Source organism: Telmatherina bonti (genome assembly GCF_933228915.1).
Source record: "Telmatherina bonti genome assembly, chromosome: 3".
In the NCBI taxonomy this organism is placed as follows: domain Eukaryota; kingdom Metazoa; phylum Chordata; class Actinopteri; order Atheriniformes; family Telmatherinidae; genus Telmatherina; species Telmatherina bonti.
Window position 1 is genome coordinate 19,928,310 of NC_136621.1, and position 25,852 is coordinate 19,954,161.

Consider the following 25,852-nt stretch of genomic DNA (forward strand, 5'->3'; position numbering starts at 1 on the left):
TCACGTTTCACCAACCTGGCCTTGATGCAGAAGCGATACTGGATGAGGACAGTAATGCAGAAGAAGACAACACCCTCCACAGCCATTGCAAACAGATTCTTTCCCACCATATCCCAGGCCAGGGGAGAGCGGAACCGGTTTTCACCTAAAAACACAACATTTGCAGCAATTTTAAGTTTTGTTTTTTTTTTTAATTTGAAAAAGACAAAAAAACTATTCAGCCCAAATCTTTTAACAGGTGATAATAAATGCTTCCTCCACTTACCAAACCTCTCCAGAGCATCAGCCATGGCCTGATTCTTAACCATATCAATTAATCCTCTACCCAAGCAGAAGTGAGGGAAGATGAGGAACACATTCTTCAGAATGTCATTAATACCACCAATCTCCTGAAAGAACAATAAATCCAACATTAAAGGAGCTTATATCAAAGATTTCCTAACTTACCAAAACAAGTTAACCAGAAGCAATATCTACTGCTTCTAATAATGGCTTACATTGCTTCCAAACAACTCCAGAACGAAGGTGGATACGCTGCCATTTATTCCAATTAGTATGTTGACGCTGGTTAGCACCACATAGGCAGTGCTGGGGATCTTGAAGAAGAAGGAAGCTGGATACATCAGAGGTGTGATTGACCATCTGGAAAAAGTCCAGACATGATTTTAGATTCATAGATTTTCTGTAGAGATCATAAATAAACACAAGAAGAACAAAAAACATTAACTTTTTTTTCTAAATTACCCATAGAGAAGCAGCAACAAGGCCAGCACAGGCAGATTGGTGGAGGACACGTAGGCGTCTTGTTGGAAACACACAAATATTATGATCACCAATGTTGCTGGAACGATGTAGTTGCACTACAAAACAGGGAGGAAAGGAGAAAGAATTGTTAGCAAGTTTTATTCATTCACTTTTGTCAACAAGAATATTACAAGGATTTTCTTTTTGTTTAAGAAAAAGTTATGTGTTATATGTTATCTTACCATATCCCAGACAAAGTTTGCGAGCCAGTAGAGGAAAGGTTGCACTCCACTGATGAACTGCATGTGCTTGGCCTTGTTCACCCTCTCCTGGATGAGGAAAACCACAAAGCTGGCAGGGACGAAGGACATGGCGAAGATCACGCAAATAGACACCAACACATCCACAGATGTTGTCATCCTGGAAATAAGTGGACATTGAAAAGAAAACAACCACAGTGAGACACGAAAACCATGATACTTTAAATTCTGAATAACCTTCCACGGTCACCGCAGTACTTACAGGGCAACCTGTGACAGCTGCTCCTTGGTGAGGTTCAGAGGGTGATTGTAGGCAGTGATACCAAACTTTGCAGGGTCTTTTCCAGCAGGTAGACTTGCACGCAGGATGCCATTGTTCATCACATTAAGAAACGAACCGATGCTGTGCCAGCCCTTGTTGTTAAACCAGATCTGGAGGCAAGAGAAGCAGACGTGAGGTTTTGCTTGATGTAACATTGGAGGACAAGCAGGGCAAGATAGACCTAACCCTGTGGCCGAAGTTGAGCTGAGAAGTTATTTTAGTTGAAAAGCACTCAGACTTTTAGAATTTAATGCAGTTTCAGCATTTATACTGCTTGTTGCACATGATCTGTACATTTAATTAGTGAAAAAGAAATCTCTATTGGAATAAGTGGATTTAGACTATGGCTGGCTGGGTAGAGACAAGTCCTGTTGACCATGTCTGTGTAAGTGCATGCTAACCTTGACGTTATTCTTGGTGTCCAATCCCTGGATAAAACTGGAGAGACTGTGGAAGAAACGATCAGCTGCAGTCCCCTGGAGGATGAGAGTGGAAGAAAGTCCTCTTTAGTACAGGGGTAAGCTAACTCTCCTCAGAAGTCTACATTTACTGTAGCTGTAATCACACACCATAGACATGCAAAGTGTGTGTGTGTGTGTTTCTAAGCTGAATGATTCAAACAAACATCGTCAGCTTCCTTTTGCAAAAGAGCAAATTATAGAGTGGTAAAAAATCATAACAAAGTTTCTTACTCTTTCAAGATGGAAGCGTCTCCTCAGTTGAGCAATTGCCTCATCAATGTCATCTTTCTGGGTCAGAACTTGAGAACCCCTGGCTCCCAATGAGAATCCACCATATCTGTAACAGAGTAATGTTGTTTTAATATTAGTGAAAGCCAAATCAGAGTACTCAAATGTATATTTTTGAGGAAATAAAAAAAATCAATCTGCATATCTAAAATTTACCTAAACTCATTGACCCAAATCTTGTTCTTCAGACTGTAAAGAGAGGAAAATATGAAATTTTAATTCTTAATTCTGCAGTGAATGAAAAGAAGTCACACCAAAAATATTATGTCATATGATTGTTACCTCTTGCCAATGATCTGAGCGTAAGTTTTCACCAGATAGTCAGACACGTTTCTGCCGGTCAGATTCTGCAGCGTATCTTTGTCACTGATCTTCATCTGGATACAAAAACAGCCAAAACAGTCAACGCTTGTTCAGCTGAACGTATGCTTGATAAATCGATGTTGTCAATGCATTTAGGTTAAAATTAATCTTGGAGTCACAAACCTGTGGTGGTGGAAGTCCACCCGCCCCGGCGGGACACTCTGGCAGCATTCTCTTGCGTCCTTTGCAGCTGCACTCACACAGGGGAGAAGGATTCTCCATGGTCCAGTTTCCTTTGACAAACATGTCCCTCACACTCTGAGAGACTTCCGGGACTGACCACTCCCCCTCAACAGCCGTACAGGGAGTGTCCCTGGAGCGCACAAAGAAAAGCATTTACATTTCCAAATTCAATTATAGATATATAGCTACCTGATCTACCTTTTGGGATGTTAACGTTTCCTCTAAACACTTACGGTATAGGCTCTCCTTTCATGCAGCGCGTGCCAAAGCCCGGTTTTTCTATCAGAGCTCCCAGTAGTTTGTTAGTGTGAGGGTCTTCAGGTATGTCATTACTACAAAGACGCAGAAAGTACATTGCCTTTAGTTTAATGCACTGTCTGGATGGGAAATTCAATTCAAACAAATTGCTATCTATAATTACTTCAGTATTGATCTTTCTGAAAGCCTGTTCATTCATTTAAGTCGGAGCACTCTTTGGAGCCTTCTGTTTCTTCACAGCGGATAAAATAACAGCTGTGCACATTACATCACATTTTTTCTCACTGCAGAGCAAAATTTAAAACACTCAGGCAACATGCAAACCTTGCCACAGTTATGTAATCCTTTACATTTTTAATGCACTGTGAACTTTATAAACAAAACCCCACGCTTTTATTAAAAATATATGCTTGTTCACTTTTTTCCCCCAGGCAGGAGAAGGGAAGAGTCTACATCAGGTTAGCTTGAGGTTAAGAACAGCTTTGACAGCGAGTTACCTAAAGCGGCATTAGGAGGCTAGAAAAGGCCTCTTTTTGTACAGGAATGAGGAAGATGTATACAAAAGTGCTAATTTTCTTGGCAAAATAAAAGAAAATATTACCTGATGAAGCTAAATTGTTCTCCGTACATGCTGGGATGCAGAGCCAGACTAGGGTACTTTCCAAATGGAGGAACAATCAGGCTGAACACGAGGGCAATGCACACAAACACAGCCGGAAGAACAATCTGAAAAACATCACAACAGAAATAATAAGTTAGAAACCCTCCTGCAGTGAAAAGAACTTCATATACAGGTCATACATATAGAATAAGCTTCAGCACACCTGAGCAAAGAAGCCTTTTCTGGAGCGCCGCGCATACAAGAAACGTTTCCAGAGCAGTGCAACAAACTGCTGCCTCTTCAGACTCCAGCCTTTGACCTGGTATGAGCCTTTGCCATCCGTTCCGCTGAGCCAGTCAGTCTCACGAGATTCTGGATGTGACAATATGAAATTAGCCGATTTTCAACGTGATGAGCTAGTGTCTTAAAATGCAAAAAGCTATAATCAACAGGAAGCCATTAACAGCAGTTTCTGAATTAGTTACAAATTAAGCTTTGGGTTTACTAGCTTTAAATTTGATGTTTCAGATAATTTTCTAATAGTAAACACATAGAAACTTGAAGCTACTAAGAATGACAGCAACAGGACCGTTGCTATCATTGGACTGCAAGCTGGGTAGTGCAGTTCTACCTGGATCACCTTCAGAGTCGTTGAAGTCAAAGTCATCCTCAGTGAAGGGCTTTAGGCAGCTCTGGTGGTCTCCAAATGCATGATGTCGTCGAGTTCTGGTTGGTACGACTCCATCTGCCGCCACAAGACAGTCAGCATGTTACTTTTAGGTGGAATTTATTTATTTTTTCATCATGTATTATTATTTTACATACCAACAAATGAAGTAACAGTATTGAAAATATTTTATGACCCTTTGTGAGTCATTACTGCATACAAAGTGTCAAAACTCTCACCTGAAAGTTCAACAGAATCCACTCCACTGTCTTCAGCTACTTTCAGGAAAATCTGAATTATAAAAAAACAGACAAGATTAAAATAATGACTTCTATTAGACTAGATGCTTAGTTGCTTCAGATCAGCAGGATAAAAGCAAAACAGTGAATATCCAAGTCATTCTGTTTATGATCATGTTCACCTCTTCCAGGGTGGTATCAGATATTCCATAACTTGATATTCCCAAGTCTGTGAGTCGGTCATCAAGCTCATGGAAGAGCTCCACAAAGGCTCCGTCTTTGGCAGACTGGTAGGGCAAGACATAAGTGAGTTCGTGGCCGAGATCCTCCACAAGGCGGGCTTCTGGGACGTGCTTGAAAATCACATTGGAGATGAGCGAGACATCTGTAGGAAAGGATGAGTAGAAAATGTTAAAGATGTTGGATATTTTTACCTGACTGATGTGTCTTTGTATTGAAGAAAAGTCTGGAGAACGGTTGTGTGATATGCCAGTTCTTACCGATCGTAGTGGTTTCACTTTCTGGTTCACTGCCCAGGCCGGCATCAGAACTGCTTACTGATACGCTATCCTCCTGAATAAAAGAAAAAAAATTCAATAAAACTGTACAGAAAAAAATATGAGACCATTCTTATAGCTTCTGTTTACATACCTTCTCTGTTTTCTTGCTGTAGGAAACTGTGCTTGCAGAATTCCTGCAGGACTGTAAAGTCAAGTCATAGTCTCGTTTGACCAGAGTCAGGTAATAGCCTGTGCCCAGGTGGGTCTTCAGGAAGAGTGAGGAGCCCACGCAGCACAGCTTCCCATGGGAAATGATGGCAATTCGATCACCAAGGATGTCCGCTTCATCCATATGATGAGTGGACAGAATGATGGTGCGGCCTGATAGAGGAGGGAAACAATTACACTCAATTTGCCACATTATCTCCTTATTCACTGCAGAATCATTTGGCCTACTTTCCTATATCTGACTTCAAACTACTGGTGTGTCAAATGATGACAAAAATGAAATACTAAAGTATACCCGAGAGGTAAATATGAGTTTTATTTACCTTGTCGGTATTTAAGCAGGAGGTCCCAGATGCCTCTTCGTGCATAAGGATCAACCCCAGCAGTGGGTTCATCGAGAATCACAACCTTTGACCCTCCAACAAAAGCCAGAGCCACTGACAGCTTCCTCTGCATCCCACCTTTAAGAAAACAATTACTAAATAAAAATCTATCCACTTCAAATGCAGAGCGACCATATGTGTAAAATCTTTTATGCTCAAAGTAATTTGTTAGATTACTGGAAGTGAAAACACGAAGCTGACCTGACAGGGTGCTTGTGTGGGACTGACGTTTGTGTGGCAGCCCGACATCATTCACAATCTGTTCCATTTCTGCTTTCACCTTCTCCTCTGGAAGCCCCTTCAGGCGAGCGTAGAACCAGATGTGCTCCTCCACTGTCAACCTGTCGTAAGAGAAACCGACAAATTACACAAACATGAATCACAACAAAGTAAAAGTATGCAGACACTTCTTGGTGCCTTTGTTCCATACATACATGCTGAAAAGCACGTTGTGTTGCGGACAGACGCCCAGATTCTGTCGAATGGTGCTGAGTTCAGAGCAAATGTCCTTGCCAAGGATGTAGGCAGTGCCAGAGGTGGGTGGAAACAACCCCGTCAGGATTGACCTGGGCAGGACGACACAACGTGGTGATTGTTACATTTCTGTTTGGCTTGTTGTCTGTATAAAAACTGTGGAAAATGAGCATATTATCGTACATAGTTGTGGTCTTGCCAGCTCCGTTGTGGCCAAGGAAAGAGGTGATCTGTCCTTCGTAGAATCTCAGGGACAGTCCGTCCACCGCCACCTTGTTTCCGTGGCTGTAGACCTTCACCAGGTTTTCAATGTAAACACCAGGGTCAATGTGGCTGGGCTCCTCCTCGATGCACACAGCTGAACATACAAACAGCAAAGGCCTTTTATGAATAGGTAATGACACACATCATCTGAATTTATTACAGCAAAAACGATTGATGCGGTATTATTAATGAAAGAGATTTTTACCGTCAGCATTGCCCTTCTTTGAGAGAGGTGTCGAGAGGTTTTTATTTTCTTTCTCTCCACACCAATATGTCTTAGTGAAGGGGAAATACCAAGGCCTGGGGATGCCATACTGACCTGTAATAGAATTAGTTGCTTGTAAAATAACTCTCCATGCTAATGCACTATTTATCTACAACATGAAATCACAAATGTAAGCAAACATTTTCCCATCATTGGCTTTTAGTAAAACTTACCAGGAAAAACTGCTTCAATATACCAGGTCATGATTCCGTACAACACAGCGTCGAACAACATGAGGCTGATCGAGGTGGTCAGGTTGTAGCTGTCCTCCTCCAGAGGGCTCGCCAGCAAGTTTGACCACTGGATTCCCACACCTTGCTCTTCAAACAGAGCAAAGTACTCACATCCAAAGCCAAAAGCCACTGGACTCAGCAGACTCTGACAGAACAACCAGAGAGCCACGTTTTAGTACAAAGAGCTCGCGATCGTGCAGTAATGTTGCTTTTGACTACTGGATCAATAATTTAGGATCATTTTTGTAATACTTTCATTTCAAAGGTATTGATGTGTGCATTTATATGTATGCTATCAAATTTTTCAACATACCACGACAATTTTTGTTCCAAAGCCGATGTAGTCTTGCCAAGCAACACACAGAACGTAGGGCAGGTAGAGGGTGAAGTATATGATGCCACCGCATGCTGCAGCCAGGTTGGCACGAGAAAACAGGGTGCTGATGAGAAAACACTGCATGATGGTCACAACGCCAAAGGATCCCAGGAAAAGGAACACAACACCTGGGTCACTGTAAGGCAGCAAGTTGCCCATCTGAAAAGGAGTCAAGCAAAGAAATTTTACACAGTTAAATTCAATTTCTAGACACGATGGACGAAACAAACTTCCGATTAGGTTAAATGATGAATATAACTATCAGCAATGACTGGAGTCTGCATGTTTTATTGTTCTCTACAACGTGATGACATTCCTACATGATGACAGACTTGGTAAACACATGGACCCCCACATGTCTCTGATCACACCAACCTTCAATAACATCACCAACAAGCCAGCGCTGATCAGCAGTGGGATTAAACTGCTGATGAACCAGCTCAGCCACAGGATGCCGTTGTTCAGTCCCATGATTCTCATGGTCTCCTTCAGGCGTGCCTCCTTCTCGTACACCACGCCCTTGATGATGATAGCAACGGAGTACATCCACGCCAAAGTCATGAACAGAGGCATTGACCGACTCATCACTCTCAGGAAACTGTGAAAGAAAGGCATTGAGAGTTTGTCAGTCCACTACATCGCCTGGAGAAATCTAGATGTTGTTGCACGGTATTCGCTTACATATCATCTACGTAGCAGGGGTAGGGCATCTGCTGAATGTAAATGCCTGTTTTTTCCTTGGTGCCAGTGACAGCTCTGATGATTCCCTGCTCGATGACATCCTGCAGGTAAGAAAATCCGCCCCAGACATACCGAAGATCCTCAAAGGGGTCTGCCCTGGGACCAGGATCCCAATATCTGTAAACCAGCAAACAAACCACCATGACAATTGAAAAATTAAAATCAAAGAAGTCAACTTAGCATGTCCAAGTAAATAAAATAAACCCTGGCTGTCTCAGCTACTTACCCGTCTTTAATTTTGTTGGTCCTTTCCACATTATCGATATCCATGCGGATTTTATAGTTGACATTAGGCGGCAGGTCGGTGCTGTTGGTGTGAGCAATGTCAGGAAACACTATACCGGCCCAGAACTTCTGGTGATCCAGGAGACTCATGGACTTGTTAACCAAACGTTCTTCATTAGCAACTGGCTCCAGCTTGTCTAGATTCACACACTGAAGAAGAGGGAGTGGGTTAAGGTCAAGTTTTGATCTAAATCTAACAGGAAGAAAATATGCTTTCAGATGAACAGTTTTCAGATGTCTCCAAGTTGAAGAGAAAATTGAAAATGTACATGTAAAGTGGAACAGAATACAATAAATACTGCAGGAGTTGAAAGTAAGACTTTTTGATATACCAACAGTGCTCAAGTAGTTACTTCAGTGTATTTGTAACTCTTTTAAAGCTTTTATCGAATGCAAGGCCTAAATTTTAAAGGAGGGATCCTTAAAAGTTGACTATTAAGCAAAAATGTATTAACTGTTGCAAAAGAGACTTAAAAATCCAGCTCAAACAATAACACTGTTTCTCTTAAATATTATTCAGACACAGAATGACCAAGAACTCTCACCCTGTTGAACAAACTCAGTCTTGGAAGGACACTGAGTAACCACTCTGGAATTGTTTATCTAATTTGTTGAGACCTCCTACAGATTAGGCTGTCACATGTTTCGCCAGTAAAAGCTGACTTTTACCACATCCTCTTGTTATGAATCATAAGTAACAGAGCTCAGAAAGTATAGATTACGTTGCAAAAATATACCATACACTTCTAATGCTGGAACTTTGTAGCATTGACACTTAGCTTGTCCTCGAGCCTCGACACATTTTTAGTGCAAGAAATACCAGGTTAACACTTGATAGGGCAGTCAATGAAATACCTTGAAATGAGACATTTTAACCTAAAACTGTCCTTCTGGTATGTACCAACACCTCCATGTTGTTACATTAACAAAAAAAAATAGTTTCATGCTGAATATTAAAGAAAAAGAAGTTATCATAAATAGTCATTTGCCCCGTAAAGGGTTAAAGTACATTATATGATTAACTTGACTGGAAGGGTGAAAGAGTCAGTGGGTCAGCTGTCCGGAGTGTAAAACATCAGTAAAAAAGTTTAACTCAGTTCAATGTTTACGCAAAATAGATCAATAAGTGACTTCAAATTCCTTTTAATTGACTGAAAAGACTGAAAAAGAGTTATGTCCAAATTCTTTGTTGCAGATATAAGCAGTTTGTAGCTGAAGTTGGACTTTATCACATTAGATGGAAAACATTAGAATCAAAGAAAAGAATCTGTCACAACGTTGACATGGTAACGATTTTTTTAATTGCATGAAAATATATTGAACATTTAATTTTAAGGTTTTATTAGCCATGCAGATATCTGAAGCAGCTCAAATTGCATTTAATTGCTGGAAAATTTGTAAAGATTGTATAAGATAGTGACCTCAATAGGCAATCAGCGTTTAACCTATTTCCCCATTAGACTATATTTTATAAGCAAATGGAAATCCACGTGATTACAACGTTATTGGCATGTCCCTGAAAACATGCTCCACATTACAGTGATTTCATGCTCCTGTGTTTGCAGACAGTCGGGCATGTGAGAAGATGTTTACATGCCCTACATCTCTTTTTATTTTCTCTTTCTAGAAATAAAGAATTACAGGCACTTCACTTGATCTCTATCACTTTGTGTTGCCTTTATTTTTGCCTTGTTCTGCCAAGCAAAGAAACTCACTAACCTCCATGAAGTGTGAAATAGTCTGTATGGCCTGGTCGGTTTCATTGAAGATGTCTCTCCAGGTGGTTGCTGACCCTGCGGGTCGCTGGTCCTCAGAGGCCTTTGACAGGAAGTTCGCCACGTCTGCCACACGCCACTCAGTTTCACTAAGCTGGGCATTCAGGAATGCAGCGCTGGCGTTATTTTGGAGCAGCGTCTACAATTATAATGGAAAACAGAGGCCTTTCAGTTTTTTTATTACAGAAAAATGACTATTCCACATGAAAGAGGCTTAAGATGATGAAAATACTCATCAGTCTCTAGAAGTCTGGAATAATCACACAATAATTATTAGGCTTGTTTGAGTTGTGAACTTAAGTGTGATTTTCTCTGTGTACCCCTTTATGTAACTTTTGACCTAGTTTCATTTATCTGAGATTCTTTTTTTAAGACTTCTCAAATTTAATGTAACTTTTACTGCATATTTGACATTTCATTAATTCCAAGATGATCCATGCTTTTTACAACAGAAAAACAGAAACATTTGCCCAAAAGGTCCGTATTTCTTTAATGTGAAGTCATTTTACAACATCATCTTTCACCACTAGGTGGAGATGGTGATTTGTTTAGGTTGCAAAAGCAAAAGAGAAGTTGTGGTTAAAACTGGGAACACATGTCAACAACAGCCATGTCATGAGCTACATGTCTTCAAAAACAGTCATCAGTTCTAATCTTGTGCTGCAAAGCCATTTTTTTCTATGCACCCTGCTGCATGTCTACTATTTCTAAAACGATTGCAGGCCTTAGTTTTGCTGCATGTTTTTAGTTAGCTGCAGAATCCCCACTGCATAAAATACACACGAATAATTATGTCCACGGTTGCTTTCAACCGAGCTTAATTATCTTTCTGCTTCATCTCTGCTCTGTTTAGCTGAGATAGCACAAATGCAACTTTTATTAGCCCTTGTAGTCTTTTTCATCAGTTCCAAGTACTTTCATCAGCTTGTGGAAACACATCAGGGTCAGATCAGATATATACATAATTACGGCTTTCATGTAAACCTCCCCATGTAAACAGGAAGAATACTTGGAGCACAGCTCTGTCATGTCTTGTGAAATAACCGCAGTTCACCTACTCACCCTAACCAGGTCCATCTCCTCGCTATTCTCCATGAAATTCCATAATTTGGGCCTTATCTCCTCCCACATTCCCCCAAGGTCCCTCAGGACACCCAGTTCCTGGAAGGTTTTATTGACCTGGAAGATACAAGAACGCATGTTCTCACATTTGCTTTGAACATCATTTTAATGATGGTTTTGTGTTGTGAGGGGCCTTTTGTACCTCGTGGATGATCCTCTGAGTTGCTGGAGTGTCTGGGGTGTACAAGATCTTCCCCATGAGAAGAGGTTTCAGAGCCCTCCAGATCATCCTGGAAATGGGGCTGGACTCCAGTTTCCTTATCATGTTATTACAATATGGAGCTAGAAAATAAACACAAAGCCATTTTGAGTGAATGAGAGTCAAGAGAAACATATTTCGATTCCTTTAAAAGGGTAACATTAACAAAACCTGAACACTCACTGGAAGAGTTGTCGTAGGTGGAGATAGGTTCACTCTCACTGTCATTGCCATGGTTTCCAAATAAGGCTTTATAGTTGTTATCTTCATACCAGTTGAGAGACTTAATTTTGAGTCCACCTCCCTCTGGGTGCCCACAGACGATACGTGACACAGCCTGGTACATCTGATTTGGAGACCCTGAGGCATTTGCAGTTAGGTACAGGATCTCCTTTCGCATATCCGTCCAACTCTTCATGCTGGCAAGCTGTTGAGAGACACATAAAATCTTTATCACGGTGAAGGAAACAGACAGCGAGGGCAGAATTCTTTGATTGGGACTCAGGCACACAAAAAATACATCACTGTTTTTTATTTTAAAGAAGTGGATTTTTATGTGTTATAAGAAGAACATTTTGGATATTAAATACTGTTTTTACGATTAAACAATAAAATATTCAGGTAGTTAAACAGCCCATATGTTTCTAAATCATTTGATACTTTGAGGTGGTTTTTAGGAACCAAAGGAAGAGGAGAACTTTGTGATAGAAACACAAAATGTCATCAGCGACCAGACTCAGAAAGAGGATACTCTGTACTATTTAATACCATGCTTACAGGGGAGTCCATCTTATCTGATCCAAGACTCACCATAGGCACCAAAAACTACTATTATAGAATCTTTAATATCACATTATGTCATGGGAAAAAAGTTATATGTCTGCTACAACAAAAGTTATAGCCTCACACAAGCGTGTGACGCCACGTGTATGAAGATATAACATCAACACAATGGGTGGTATTCTATACATGGAAGTAAAGCACTGCTTTCTGGGGTGGAGGCACTTAGCACTTAACTGTCTGCCAGAAAAAGATAAATTTAACTGCTGTGCACAGTCCTATCGTTTCCCTCTCTAAGTGCGTGCGTCTGAGGGCGGAGGGGAGATAACATGCAACATGTTACATATGCACGTAGGTGCAGTGTTTTATATAAAATGTAACAACAATGTTATGTGTTTACGGTTTTACTTCACAATGTGGAACTTGGAACTATTCAATTACTAATAGGAATCCTTAGGAGGACTTTAGGAGTTTAGTTATCTCCAACTTGTCAGAAAAACAGGCCTATTTGTAAATTAATTCTTCCTTTATGCTATTAACTAAACAAAACATTCAATTTTCTATGGAGGACTGTGGTTGTATGTCATGCAAAATAATGCTTTCTCAAAGGGAAGAATAATTCTGCCAGTTAGAACCAAACTGCAAACAACTCCCCTCTTTGTTTGAGGATTTCTTATTAACGCCCACCAAGACCTTAAATTTGAATTGTTTTCTTTGTTTGAGGCTGGCACAAGTCCATAGTTGTGTTCATCACTATTACAGAACAATATTGGTTCTTGTTGTGCTCCTCTTTCCTCCAGCAAAGCTGGAGGTATTGCGATATTTTGTGAGCAGTCATATGCTTTCTTACATCACACAGTAGGAAATTCATTTTGATTTATTCTAAGGTTACTTTAGTTCAAGGGACAAGTCTGCACAAGTTCCCCATTAATGTTTCCAAACTGGTGGAATAAACAGAGTTATTTTCTGGACTTGTAACTGGGCTGGTATAATTATGATTCTTGCAAACAAAGCAAAGAAAAGAGGTGACTATTCTTTTCTTACGGTGAAGAAGAGGAGGGTATCTGGACTTAAAATAACCTTTTAATTACGTGGGAGAAGGGCGGAGGTCAGAAAGACCAAATGGATACTTATTAAAACTAAGGTGGGAATGTAAGGAGGCCAGAGAGGGAAAGAAAGTAGAAAACTGCGTGAAAGGTTGCAAGTGAAGCAGGAAGCTGAAATGAGCTCTGACAGCAGAAGAAGAAACGAGAACAAAGGAAGGTTACTATCGGGCAAATCTTGCGAAGCCGTGCAATTAAAGTGTTGACATAAAAACACACGGACACACACAGGATGATTCACAAACACCCAGCAGATCCTGCTTGTTTCATAACAAAGGACACTGTTTTCTCAGTCATCTGTGCTTTGTTTGTTTTTTTAAAAAACATTTTTATAAACATCTACTGTTGTCCAGTTTACAGAAAGCAATTCTTATTCTCCCCTTTGCGTACGATGCAAATATTCCACATGAGTGTTAACAAAGAGAAAGTGAGACTGAAAGCACAACTGCATCTGAGATCACCGTATTCTTTGGTTACCTTACAGCTGAGCCACATCAGCTGTCACATGCCCTCCTGCTCTTTCATGTGCAAAGATCTGGCTAAGATAACTTCTCTGTGCGTAGAACTATAAAAGTCTGCTATAAAACTATAAAAGATGGTTCGCATGTGAGGCTGTGAGCGTGTGCTTAATGTATCGAGTGCAAATGTGTCTTTATTTCCTGACTGCAAAAAACTTTCTCTTGACATTTCACTGGTGTCAAATTCTCAAATACATTTTATTACCACATTTTTGGACTGTTCTGTGTTTGTGTGTGTGTGTGTGTGTGTGTGTGTGACTTCCAGCCAAAATTTTGTTTGTAGATCTCTCTTAGTGACTATTTGCTTGTGAGACTGAGTAAACCCATATTAACTGGAGTAACTAGGTGAGTTATACACACACATGCACATATGCAGGTCTGTGCAGTTTTACACACACACACACACACACACACACACACACACACACAGTGACACACTTACAGACAGGCAGGAGAAGAGGATTGCCCCAAAGTAACCTCACTGCTGAGCTGGTGTGAGGTTACTATAGTTCAAGTTTCCTTTTAAACTCGAAGGTATTTAGTCTAAAGCAGCTCAGAGGCCAACATCAAATTGATTTTCAACATGAGTTTATCAGACTGACCTTAATATTTCAATACGATTTAATAACAAGGGTTACAAGTGTTTGTGCTTGTTTGTTATAATAAGTAAAACCAATAAAACAATGCCCTAAACAGTTGAAGTGCAGGAAACAGACTCAAGAATATAATCATGAAGTATAAACAGAATTTTGTCAAACATACTTTATTTTGATGAGCATCTGTGTCAGTATTTGCTATATGTTTATTAACCTGAGCTTTGAATGATAGACATGTAAATGAGGTTCTAATATTACATTTCAGAGTTCATGAACTAAAATCTCTGATAAGTTCATGTCAAAATCTTGGATAAAAGTTTCATTCTGCTATCAGAATTTCTCTGCAATAATACACACTCATCATCAACTCAAGGTAAAAAAATAATAAAAAGAAAAAAGGAAAAACGTAAGCTTAATAATTAATATTTTTTTTAAATGGTATTATTCCCAATAATGTTTATTTGCCAGGTTTGTCAGGGATTGAAACTCATGACCTCCTTTTCAGGTTGAGAAGGATTTGGTATAAATGCTAACAGGCTGAGAATGAAAAGGATCCCACATTATTAAAGCCCAAATCTGTGCACTGCCAGCCTGTGGAGCTAAACCAATTAATCTACTTATAAAGAAAGAAAAAAGTAAGTTCAGGTGAAATAGTAAAAGTTTTCAGATCTTTACTTTGAAAAATAAATAAAAACAATCTATAAGCAATTCAACGCTAGTTAGTGATTTTTTTATTCAGACTTTGTGTGTGTCTTTTGATTTAATATAATATTTATATGCAGCAAAAATGGGTTTGATATTAATGTAATAAGCCTCTGAGCTGACCCCCCACCCCAACCCCCTCTCTGAGTGGGAGAAAAACATTTCATCAGAACAGTAACAGCTGCTTTGACAGGAAACTCAACACACACACACACACACACACACACACACACACACACACACACACACACACACACACACACACACACACACACACACACACACACACAGCTGGGTCTTTATGTTTTGCCACCTCAGCAGAGTTTGAGCCTGAGAGAACGGGAGCTGTGTTGTTTTTGAACAAGCACACACAACCAACTATTGCCTCTCTCCTTTCTCACTGCATTCCAGCCTCTCAGACTGAGTTACATTAGCTTAGCTCAGGCATTTGTGTGAATACACACAGTTTTGATTCTATACTTTTGCTTGTTTGCAAAACACTAAGGACTGTGCACCTGGTTGTTGTTTGAGCCATTATGCATCCAACTACAAAGCCTTAGCAATCTGCTTATCTTAGCCCTATATATATATATATATATATATATATATATATACACGTTACATATATATATATATATATATATATATGTATGTATGTATGTGTGTGTGTATTGCTGAACTAATGTGATACATGTAGAAATATGACAAAATAAATGAACACACAGCAGCACAGAATTACAGCACACCCTGTCATTGTTAGAACAACCAGTTTTTACCAAAGGAACGATACATAATTTGAATGTTGAAAAAAAACTTAAGAATTCGTGTCTTAACAGATGTGCTCATGTTGTCGGCATATGATCCCTAACTTTCAGAGCCCACGTTTGAACTTCGACCCGTGCGTGCAAAAGATACAGTGATATCATTGAGTTCTAATTCCTGGTAAGGATCGATTTTATTCACAAACATGACCACTGAACTTTGATGTTAAATACTTAAGCAATCCTGTTTTTACCTGCTAAATTGTGTTGAAGTGGTTTTCCTTTTGTGTGTGTGTGTGTGTGTGTGTGTGTGTGGTTAACCTACCTCCACACCCAGTGATCCCAGTCTTTCCAAAAGATTATCAGTTGCAGCTGAGACCTCCTGGACAACTTTGGGATCCAACCTCACGTCCTTCTGTCAAATCAAAGTTTCAGACTTTTCAATTTATGGATGGATTTAGAAGACCACAGATATAGAAATACAGAGAAAAAAAAACTTTCTGCTATTAATTTTAGTATTAGGAATGTTTTAGTACTAGGAATGTTCAACTTTGGCTGTATTGCTAATATCTGATACATTAATTTTGTCCAGCTCTTACTTTCCGATACCGATATCAACCGACACAGATATTTTTAGAGCGAGTTGTGCCAGACAAACAAAAATATCTAGAACAATATAAATGATATTTCCTATATTTTGTCATTTTGAGTTAGAGGAGACTGAGCTGAAGAGTTTGACATGTAATATGTGCATGTTGTGTAAAATTTGTCATTGAAAAAGTAAAAAAGATATTTTCTGATAATGAATTATCATGTAGATATCAGCTGATAATATGCTGATAATAATAAAAAGTTGAAGCTGAAAAGGAAGAAAACAATTTGGGGTCAAAGATGGAGACAAGTTGCCACGAAAGAGTAACATGTTCCTGAAGTCCTGACCGCGTGCCTTTGACCTATGTTTCTGCCTGTCTGACTGCTGCAGTGTGTGTGTGTGTGTGTGTGTGTGTGTGTGTGTGTGTGTGTCTGTGTGCACTCAAGTGTTCTCATCTGTCACACTAAGTTGTCAGCTGCTGGAATGTCTGACATTTGATAAAGCGCAGGTGTCGCTGAAGAGAAAACAGCCTTCTAGTAAATGAGAAAAAGTTCTGTTTCTCTCCTAGTTTGATTGGTTTTCTCTTGGTTTTTTTTAGTTCCTGATGATCTCTGTCCCGGTTAAACATGCACACACGCAGGGCAAAGATCGGAAAAAACTGAATTATGCAAGAAGTCTTATTAGCACAATATATTCTACTTAGTTACGACTGGAAAAAGAAAACCCCTAAACTTCCATTATTGCATCAATTTCTTGCCAAATTTGGTCTCTTTTTAAGGACAATGTATACTTTTGGGTGAATCAAGTCCTCAGTAGACCACTTATCATAATCTCAGGGACAAGACATCACCATTTGTGGTCTCTAATAGCAAAAAAAAAAAAAAAAAAAGAATAGCTCTCAAATTTCCTATAATTTAAAGAGTGGAGTTTTTATATCTCTTCTTTTGTTTACTGCTCTGATGCTGTTTTTTTCACCTTTGCCATCCTTCCACAACCTGACTCATATTTAGATCATAGGTTTTACAGGAAGGGGCAGGAATGTTTGGCAACGTACATGCACAGGACACGCAACCCTGAACACGGAAAAGAGGGGAGAGGAAAAACACGTGTGAAGTTTAGGATTTGACTGTGATTCCCTGCTGAGACAGCAAAGACTTTTTTTTAATTGTTTTATCACAATTACCTATCAACTCATCCACTGACTGCCAAAATAAAATATCTCAGTTAATGATAGAATGATTGTTATTTTTCATTTATTTATGTTTTCTACTGGGTTCAAAATAAGAATACAAACAATCATAAGACTTCGCTCATCAGACTCACTCGAATGGGTTTCAGAAAGTCCAGGTTGGAGAGGAAGTGGCTTTGAGCCTTGTCCAGCCATTCGTTGGATGATTTGCAGATTATTTCTTGAGTCAAATGGGACACATTTTGATCAGCGATGTGGACGAACTCCTCCAGTGGTGTGGTGTTGCAAAGGTCTCTGAGATGGAATCCAAAACCTTTAGTGAGCACCTAAATAAAGCAAAAAAGTAGGACTCTGATTATTATGAAAGACACGAGCAAAGAGAGGAGAAAAAGACTCCTTTTTAAAAAGTTTAGTTGAAATGTTAGTATGGCAATATGAACAATACTAAGCACAAATTAGAACAAAAAGATAGTCAGAAGTAAAGAAAAGAAAAGAAAAGAAAAAAATAAAAGTGATATTTTTTTCTAAACGCGATTAAAATGTGATGAGTAATACAAAACATGTTTCAACACAGCGCTCCCTTGGGGGTCGATCTCGACTTGGGTTTGAATTGTACTGTCCAAAACAAGACGAATTCCTAACATTTGACCAAAAAAACAAGAAGATGATGATGTCAGAAAGACATCATTGAGCAACAATGAGTTAGGAAACAACAGCACATCTTCAGAAGAGACTTTTTGGCCTGAATCAAATGTGAATCAAATGCTTATTGCTTTTTGAGTTTTTTTAGGGTTATTATCAATTATCTAAAACATTCTCCATTTTTTATGAAAAAAAAGGGCAACACATTGTTTGGAAGAAAAAAAAGCAGCTGTAACAAAGTGTCCTTTTCAGGGTCACGAGAGCATTTGCAGGCTGCACTGAGGCTTTTATTCTGTGACGGTCTAGATTTATGTGTGTGTTTGACAGACAGGGGAGCTCCCTTGTGTGTCTCTAAATGTCCTGGATCGTTGTTTGTTATGACATAATTTCTATTAAACTGTACACTCTATATATACACAAACGCTCACACATACATATAAACTGACACACACAGAGTAACAACTGACAATTTTCGCCAGAAAACCCATTAGGGCTTATAAAGGTCAGTTTGGAGCTTAAGGAACCTCTTATCATCAGTCAGACAATTAGGCATCCTTAAGTGTTTGCTGTTTTTTAGCTTCTCATGGCTGTAAAATAATCCCGCATTACTTTTCACTGTGTATACAACTGAAGGTCTCAGCGATCTTAAGACTGCCATAGATTTCACTCCTCTGCTGTGATAATGTTTTATATGATGTTCATGGTCTACAAGGTGCCCGCCTCTGTGATCAATTGATGTCTGGGAGAACGGGAGGGGGGGGAGGAAGCTGTGCCGAATCACATGATGTAACGTGTTTTTGACTTAGAGCCTCTGTGTCTGCACGTGAGGAGAAATGTGGGGGAAGGGAGAAGAGCAGTCATGTGACTCCAGCCTAAGAGCTGCAAAGCAGGGATGACGTGAGGGGCTGTGCTGTTGTTGATGTCGACCTGGCCGAACAAACCACCACATGCAATATGAGGTTATACAAATATGGTGAATTTGAACAGAGGAGGTCAAGTTCCACATGTTAAATAGCATGTTTGGGACTTAGCATGTGCTGAGGGTTGTTGGGAAAGAGGTCATCTTGTCAAATAAAAGAAGACAAATGCTGTGAAATTGATGTATGGAATTCAAAATGAGTGATAAAGGAAAATATATTGAAAGAAAAGACAAACTGCTACTGAATAGAGAGGAAAAATAGCAACATTATTCCCATCCACCTAATATATATCATAAAAAAGACAGATGGGAATAGGACCACTGACCAGTAGTCTCTAAACCCATCCACCCCCTCATCCGCTGTGTTTTTTTCTCTTGGGTATTAAAAGCTTAGCTGTGCTACAGCAGAATCCTGTGGTCCAACACAGACTCTGAAGCCAAGGTCATTAGATTTATGCACAAGTGCTGCGGACGTGGCCAGGGGGTGAAAATGACTATCGGATGTGTGAAAAGTACAAAACAAAGAGGCTGCATGTAATTTTATACTGCTATTATTGTCCCTACTGCTGCAATGCATAGTAATAAAAAGTCGCACGGCTGTAATGCTGCACCTTACCTTCTCTAAATTGACATCAGCCTCAACAATGTGCTTCAGCGCATGGTGAGGAAGAGATGCATTATGGTGCAGAAAGTGGGAAAGCGTCTCGTTGTCTCGCAAAAAGTCTTTTAGCTTGAAACCTGGAAAAGAAAAACATACGATAACAAATAAGACAAAAAATTAAAAAAGAAATACAGTTCCATCCCAGGATGATATACAATGATTTTTTTATTTTTTTTATTTTGGGACTCTTTGGGGAATAAATTCACCAAGACAGAATAGAGAATATAACAAATGTTACCAGCTTTCTATGCCTCGTTCTCAATCAGAAACACCAACGCTACACTTGGGGGTCAGCAAACTTGATGACTCCGAATGTTCAGTCAAACTCATTCGGAAACATCGACAACAAATGACATGAGTCCTTCAACTGAACAAGTGACCCAAAGTCACATCTGCTGCTTGAATATTTGATAAGTGGACGTACACAAAAAAGCTTTCCATGCACTCTGAAAGCTCTTTGTACGTTGCAGCATTCCAAAGAAGTCAAAGCATTTCTGAAACTGGCTGCAGTCAGCTGTGTGGTTATAGACACTAACACACATACGCACGCAGGCACACACAGTTCCTGCTTCTCATCAGCTGAGTTTTATGGTCAGAAGGAGTTTACTACAGGTTGTTAAACTTTGCTCCAAATACTACCTCCTACTTCTGCTTCACTTCATTTGTCATCAAACTTAAATTAATTTATATATAGTTTTCAAATTGTCCATTGACGGCTGGTTGTGAAACCTGCCCTTAAACTTTGGTAAACTATGAGATTCATCAAACAGCTCATGCAGCACATAGCATTTGTGTAAATGTATTCTTTATTTTAGCGCGTGAAGATATCTGATGGAACTTTCCTTCAAAGGGACTGATTTATGCATCTTTTTACTGTTCTTTATGATGAACATGAATCTGTTTTGCAAAGACAGAAGTTCTCTAATTGGTTCCTTCCGTCATATTCTGCTCCATATTAATCTAATCTCCTTATAACTTCAGCAAAATATTGGGTTTTTCTTGTGAAATATCCTCTATCACAATCACACATCTGTTGTTCAGCTGTACACTTCATCATCAGTAAATCTTTACGTACCCTCTTTCTTTCAAACTTTCTCACACACACACACACACACACACACACACACACACACACACAGGAAACACTTCTGGTACAACTGAACACCCCTTGGGAGGAAGTGAAAAAGAACAGTGTGTTTCTGTCAGCTCAGAAGACACGTGTTTTTAACCCCGTTCGGTGATTTAACGTCTTCATGGCTCTGAACAAGAATGTCGCTCTGTTGGTAGATTTTCTGGTGTGAATGTGCATGATACACACTATTACAAACACTCCTCCACATATGTACCTGTGTGCTTCTGCCAACCATTGTGTGGATGTATATGACCTCAATTCTCAATGGTTGACAACCAGGGAGCACTAATTATGTCTAATCGGTGTCCCAGTTGGAAGTCCCAGCGTTGCTCCAGCATTGCCCCTTGAGGACACACCAAACTGGATGGTGTAACTTTGCAGAAATCAAAAGAATAGCAGACTTTTGTTTAGACACCAAATATCCTCTTGCTCATGTGAACCATTTGCATTTTATTTCCTGTTTTTATCTTTTAAATAAGTGCTTCCTTTTTAGCCGCACACTTGGTCTAATTCCCTTGAGTTATAAACTCACTGGCTGCTGAAGATGTGAAATAACAACAGCTGCAGCCAGTGAATTAAAGATAAAAACATTTTTAAGTAAGAAAATATAAGAAATTTTTTATCTTTGCTTTTTTTTGTTTGTTTGTTTTTTAAGTTAGAGCCAGTTTAGCCTTTCATTAATAGTTGCAAGTCTGAACATGCTCTGGCACTGCCTGTAGCAGTGTCACATAAACCAGTGATTCCTGATCAAACTTTTCTGTGAAAAAAACAAATTCCAAAATCTACAGCAGCTTGTCTGACAACAACATGAATACCTGAATATAAAAAGCAATTTCACAAAAGATGACAAAATTTCACCGATTTCTCACAGTTAAAACAACTCAATCGCTCCATGATGAGACTTCAAGGCTATTTTGATTAATGGCGTTTGAATCTGAGCGTGTGTAACTGTGTGTGAGCTATTTGTTTGAGACTGTTTTATTAATTCCACTTGTTCCTCATTACACCCGGAGGGATGAAGTAGGCAGTTTAAAGCTGACAGCTGAGTTTAAATGATAAGAAATCATCATAGTCACGGATGTTTGTTATCTTTGTCTGTTTGTCAGAGTCTGTGCAAACTGGTGCAAACATTTGTTAAAAAGGTCAGACTCTGACAGTCTGATGATAGTCTTCATGGAGACAAACAGATAAATGGGGGAAAGTAAATGGCAAAAGGACCTTATATTTTTTTCTTTTATGAAGCACTTCTGTCCTAAGATACTGTAAAAAATTTAAAGATAGTTCTCAGTTTCCCAAACACTAAAATTTCTCTTTTTTCCTTTAATCAGTCTGCATTGTGAGGTTCCTGCCTTGTTCTGCCAGAACAAGTCAGATGTCCATTACACCTGCTCATGAAAAAACAGCAGTTTACTAAGTTATCTAATGACAAAATGCTCAAATTCCCCACCAACACTTCACAGCTTCCTTTTCTCATCGCTTTAAATCTCATTCACTGATCCATCAATCACTGAATTATTAACCAACACGTGAGCTGCTTCATCCTCAATTCTTTGATCCAAGCTGTTATCTGTAAAGCTTCGCCCTGCTGTGGCAGCAGCTCTGTTTGCTTAGATTAACTATCTCTTGTAGATTAAAGGCAAATACAAAAAGGAATAGAAGTGTGAGCAACATCAAACCATCCTACGTAGAGAAATCAACAGAGATTAACATCAACAGCGTTAATACAAGTAAAGAAACTAAGCAAAATAGATGTAGAAACGATGTGCTCAGTTCAGTTAAGAGGAGGATAATTTGTTTGGGATCTAGTGATAATGAGGAAAGACTCAAGCTCAAAGTGGACATAACACATCCCACTACAGAACTGATCCATGAAAATAAGACTTTTTCCAAAGTGTCTCTGATGTGTGCCCTCACTTTACTCTCAAACCTTGCTTGGCTTTGAAGAACTCATTGCATGATGACTTGTACCTTTGGGCTAACAGAGCAGACGGTAGCTAAAACAAGGTCTTTTATTGTCCTGCATTGTTGCATAATTTGTGACAGCAGACTCAAGATGTTCAGCATACAGTTACGATCTACTCATATGTGAAATCAAGCTGATAATGTCTACGGTTACAAGATGAAATTAAATGGATTCGGAATTAAATAATTTGGAATTAACATATTCTCCTACATGAAAGTATTAATTCCGAAAGGAGGTTTACATGAAACACGTCCTCACTTAATTCCTCTTTAGAGCGGCGGGTTGGGAAGGGTTCTGATTGGACAGAGGGTGCATGTGATGTATGAGATATACCAGAAATAAACAAAGTTCACTCCCTGCTTCTCGTCTTTTCAGTTGTAACTTGTAAAAGAATATAAGTACAAGTCTCGCCGCTATTTTCATTTTAATTTTGAAGTACCAGCTCGACACGAGCATGCTACTTCACTTTTTGCAGCAACTGCAATGAAACATTGTCCTTCTGTCAGTGTGTAACTGAGCTGAGAAACGTTGTTACAACGTGATGCTAATGGAGCAAACAAAACAACCAGTTTATTTAGATGCGCTCATTTCACCACAGCAATTAACAAAAGTCCATCATTACATCACTGCTGTTTAATGGTCCTGCACTTTGTCCTGAAATGCCTTCCTCTGTATGACTGACCTATTTTTTTTATATACCAAACTGTTTGCATAGTATCATTACATGTATTTGTTTCTTCTTGGCTTATTTGTCCTTGCGTATTTGGTCATGTCAAAAAGGAGGATTACTCCCATCTCATCTTCTCTGTCGGCACACAGTAGAGCCCATCAACAAGTTGTTGATATAGAAGAATGTATATGTCTACTACCCAGCATCTGCAGTCATGACAGTGAGTCTCTCAATTGTTTGTCTTCAATTAAAAAGTGGTCATAAATATTAACAATATTTGAAGTAAGTTTAAATATGCTTGTGAAGTTCATGGTGACGTTAACAAGCATGTATGTTATCAGCTATATTGTCTAAACAGGATAGGAAACAGCAACATTCCTGGAAGACAAATTACCAAATCTACGTCTACAACAATTGTCAGGGTGGAGTACAGTTTTCCACCCGTTCCATCCGCCGCTAGCTGCACGTAATGATGGAGAAATGCAAAATTTACTGTATGCCGGGATGTAGGTCAAGTCGAACCCTTAAAATAATATAGAGCGAGATAACTTAAGGTGTGTCCTTACGAGCAGTGTTCTTCTGAAGCTTCCTGAGGGCCCTCAGCAGTCCTTTGTAGCCTTCGTAGCTCCTATCGTTCTGACTGTACAGCAGGATCTTCTTAGCATCATTGAACAAACGTGAAATTCTGATGATGTTGGCCGACATAAGAAAAACAGAGTAAGACGCTTTTTTCATTACTTTGTTTTGCTCGAACCTTATTTATTTATTTTTGGTAAAGAATCTTCTTTTCAATAATAAATGAATCCATAAGAGGAAAATCTTACTCACATGGAATCATTAAAATTTCCCACCACACCAGGGCTTTCTCCAGGGGTAGGATTACGGAAGCAGGGGTTGTTGGCATTACAGATGATGCCTTGCACCCAAGGCAGTGTACCAGCTGAGGGCATGGCCTTGTTGGGGAAGTGACCTTGAAAAATGAGCATAGAATGGTCATGATGAGCGTAGAGATCAGAAAAACAGAAAATTTATGTTTATAATGACATTTTTATCACATTATTAGCAGGAAAATACAGCAAACGCATTAAAAATACTGACGTTATTTTTACAACTGGCTGAACAGTTATGAGTGAATTTTATTACTGCTGCTGCCGTTTACTGAGAATGACCAGCAATTATACTAAAAAGATAAGATAAATGGAGTGTCAGGGAGATAACACACTTCTTTAAGTTTACTAGGTTCTGTTTGAGATTGGAAAAGTGTGTTGGTGTTCATCAAATCCACTCAATTCAAGCTTGAGATAATTTCATGACATTTCATTTGTTCCAAGAAAGAAGTTGTACATTCAAGAGCATAAAACTAATAATTTTTCTACTCTTACAAAATCAGAAGACATCTAAATCAGAAAAAAAACACAGGTGGTTAAATATTTTAAATCTGGTTAAGATTGGTGCCCTTTGAATTTCCAAGTGCCAATTTAAGTGGGTTGTGATGTGGCAAACGTTGTGCAACCAGCTGCAATGTTGAACGACACTGTAACGCCCATTTCTAGAAACTGAAGGTCCTTTTGCAAATTGACATAGTTCCAACAAATATTGACCAATCCAATAGACCCCCCTGTGTCAACAACACAAACCTTGGATGACTAATATGTTGAACTTTCTAAGAACTAAACATCAAATGCTTGACCTAAAACAAGACTAGATATAAGGACAAAAGAATAACCAGCAATCTCTGTATCTAAGGATCATCAGTAAAAGTCAGAAAACCAACACAATTACCAAAAATAACAGCAAATAATCTATTTGCAGTCAAAAGTAACAAAGAAAAAGCAACTTACATTCATGTTGTTCATAAGGTGGATAATGTATACGGACTGATATCAGGATGAAAAAGATGAACAGGGGCCAGATGATCTCAATCAGCAGCTGGATCTAAAACAGATGGCATTGTTACTGAAGGTACTCCAGCATTTTTAGGACAAAGAGCACACACAATCTTTAACTTATTCATCCTAAAGAAGTCATATATTTATTAACCATTCACTTTTTAATGTAAAAAGTTCACTCCAGACTAACTGTGGTGTATTAGAAGAGGAATGTCGTTTTGCATGGACGTAGGCATAAACGGGGCTGGTGGTTGTTTTCCTTAGTAAAACGTAATTTCACCATGAGCCTGTACAAAGTCTCCGTAAGGTATATGGGTTAATACGGAGAGACAGAGAGAAAGAGGTCTGGTGGTTTAAAGGACTATGGGTTTTTCCATCTGCTCCATATGGCCTCTGAGCTTCGGCTGCCTCTGTCTCAGCTTGAAACAGCATGGCAGACAAGCAGTGTGGGGGATAAAGAACAAAGCTCATGCCTTAGAAAATGCACTGTATCCCTTTGTTGGA

At 39.2% G+C, this 25,852-nt stretch overlaps 1 protein-coding gene across 2 annotated transcripts in view; it reads right to left on the minus strand.

The window, feature by feature from the left end:
* The window catches only part of LOC306774623 (phospholipid-transporting ATPase ABCA1-like), a 35,446-nt gene that overhangs the window by 4,791 nt on the left and 4,803 nt on the right, over window positions 1-25,852 (minus strand). Inside the window, exons 3-41 of one of the 2 annotated variants that reach the window (XM_079264751.1) lie at window positions 25,301-25,394; window positions 24,288-24,429; window positions 24,026-24,144; window positions 19,650-19,771; window positions 17,607-17,798; window positions 16,017-16,106; window positions 11,415-11,658; window positions 11,175-11,314; window positions 10,973-11,089; window positions 9,855-10,049; window positions 8,077-8,285; window positions 7,791-7,967; window positions 7,485-7,707; window positions 7,047-7,268; window positions 6,674-6,878; window positions 6,441-6,554; window positions 6,155-6,329; window positions 5,932-6,063; window positions 5,699-5,838; window positions 5,438-5,575; window positions 5,038-5,267; window positions 4,887-4,959; window positions 4,569-4,771; window positions 4,387-4,438; window positions 4,121-4,225; window positions 3,704-3,852; window positions 3,481-3,605; window positions 2,855-2,953; window positions 2,562-2,751; window positions 2,358-2,452; window positions 2,232-2,264; window positions 2,019-2,124; window positions 1,728-1,802; window positions 1,267-1,436; window positions 987-1,164; window positions 745-860; window positions 498-642; window positions 266-389; window positions 16-145 (exon numbers count right to left, since the gene is read on the minus strand). In XM_079264751.1, the coding sequence (XP_079120877.1) occupies window positions 16-145; window positions 266-389; window positions 498-642; window positions 745-860; window positions 987-1,164; window positions 1,267-1,436; window positions 1,728-1,802; window positions 2,019-2,124; window positions 2,232-2,264; window positions 2,358-2,452; window positions 2,562-2,751; window positions 2,855-2,953; window positions 3,481-3,605; window positions 3,704-3,852; window positions 4,121-4,225; window positions 4,387-4,438; window positions 4,569-4,771; window positions 4,887-4,959; window positions 5,038-5,267; window positions 5,438-5,575; window positions 5,699-5,838; window positions 5,932-6,063; window positions 6,155-6,329; window positions 6,441-6,554; window positions 6,674-6,878; window positions 7,047-7,268; window positions 7,485-7,707; window positions 7,791-7,967; window positions 8,077-8,285; window positions 9,855-10,049; window positions 10,973-11,089; window positions 11,175-11,314; window positions 11,415-11,658; window positions 16,017-16,106; window positions 17,607-17,798; window positions 19,650-19,771; window positions 24,026-24,144; window positions 24,288-24,429; window positions 25,301-25,394 (5,588 nt within the window). Of the gene's footprint in view, window positions 1-15; window positions 146-265; window positions 390-497; window positions 643-744; window positions 861-986; window positions 1,165-1,266; window positions 1,437-1,727; window positions 1,803-2,018; window positions 2,125-2,231; window positions 2,265-2,357; window positions 2,453-2,561; window positions 2,752-2,854; window positions 2,954-3,480; window positions 3,606-3,703; window positions 3,853-4,111; window positions 4,226-4,386; window positions 4,439-4,568; window positions 4,772-4,886; window positions 4,960-5,037; window positions 5,268-5,437; window positions 5,576-5,698; window positions 5,839-5,931; window positions 6,064-6,154; window positions 6,330-6,440; window positions 6,555-6,673; window positions 6,879-7,046; window positions 7,269-7,484; window positions 7,708-7,790; window positions 7,968-8,076; window positions 8,286-9,854; window positions 10,050-10,972; window positions 11,090-11,174; window positions 11,315-11,414; window positions 11,659-16,016; window positions 16,107-17,606; window positions 17,799-19,649; window positions 19,772-24,025; window positions 24,145-24,287; window positions 24,430-25,300; window positions 25,395-25,852 lie in introns of both variants that reach the window. The other variant, XM_079264750.1, reaches the window with a different exon arrangement.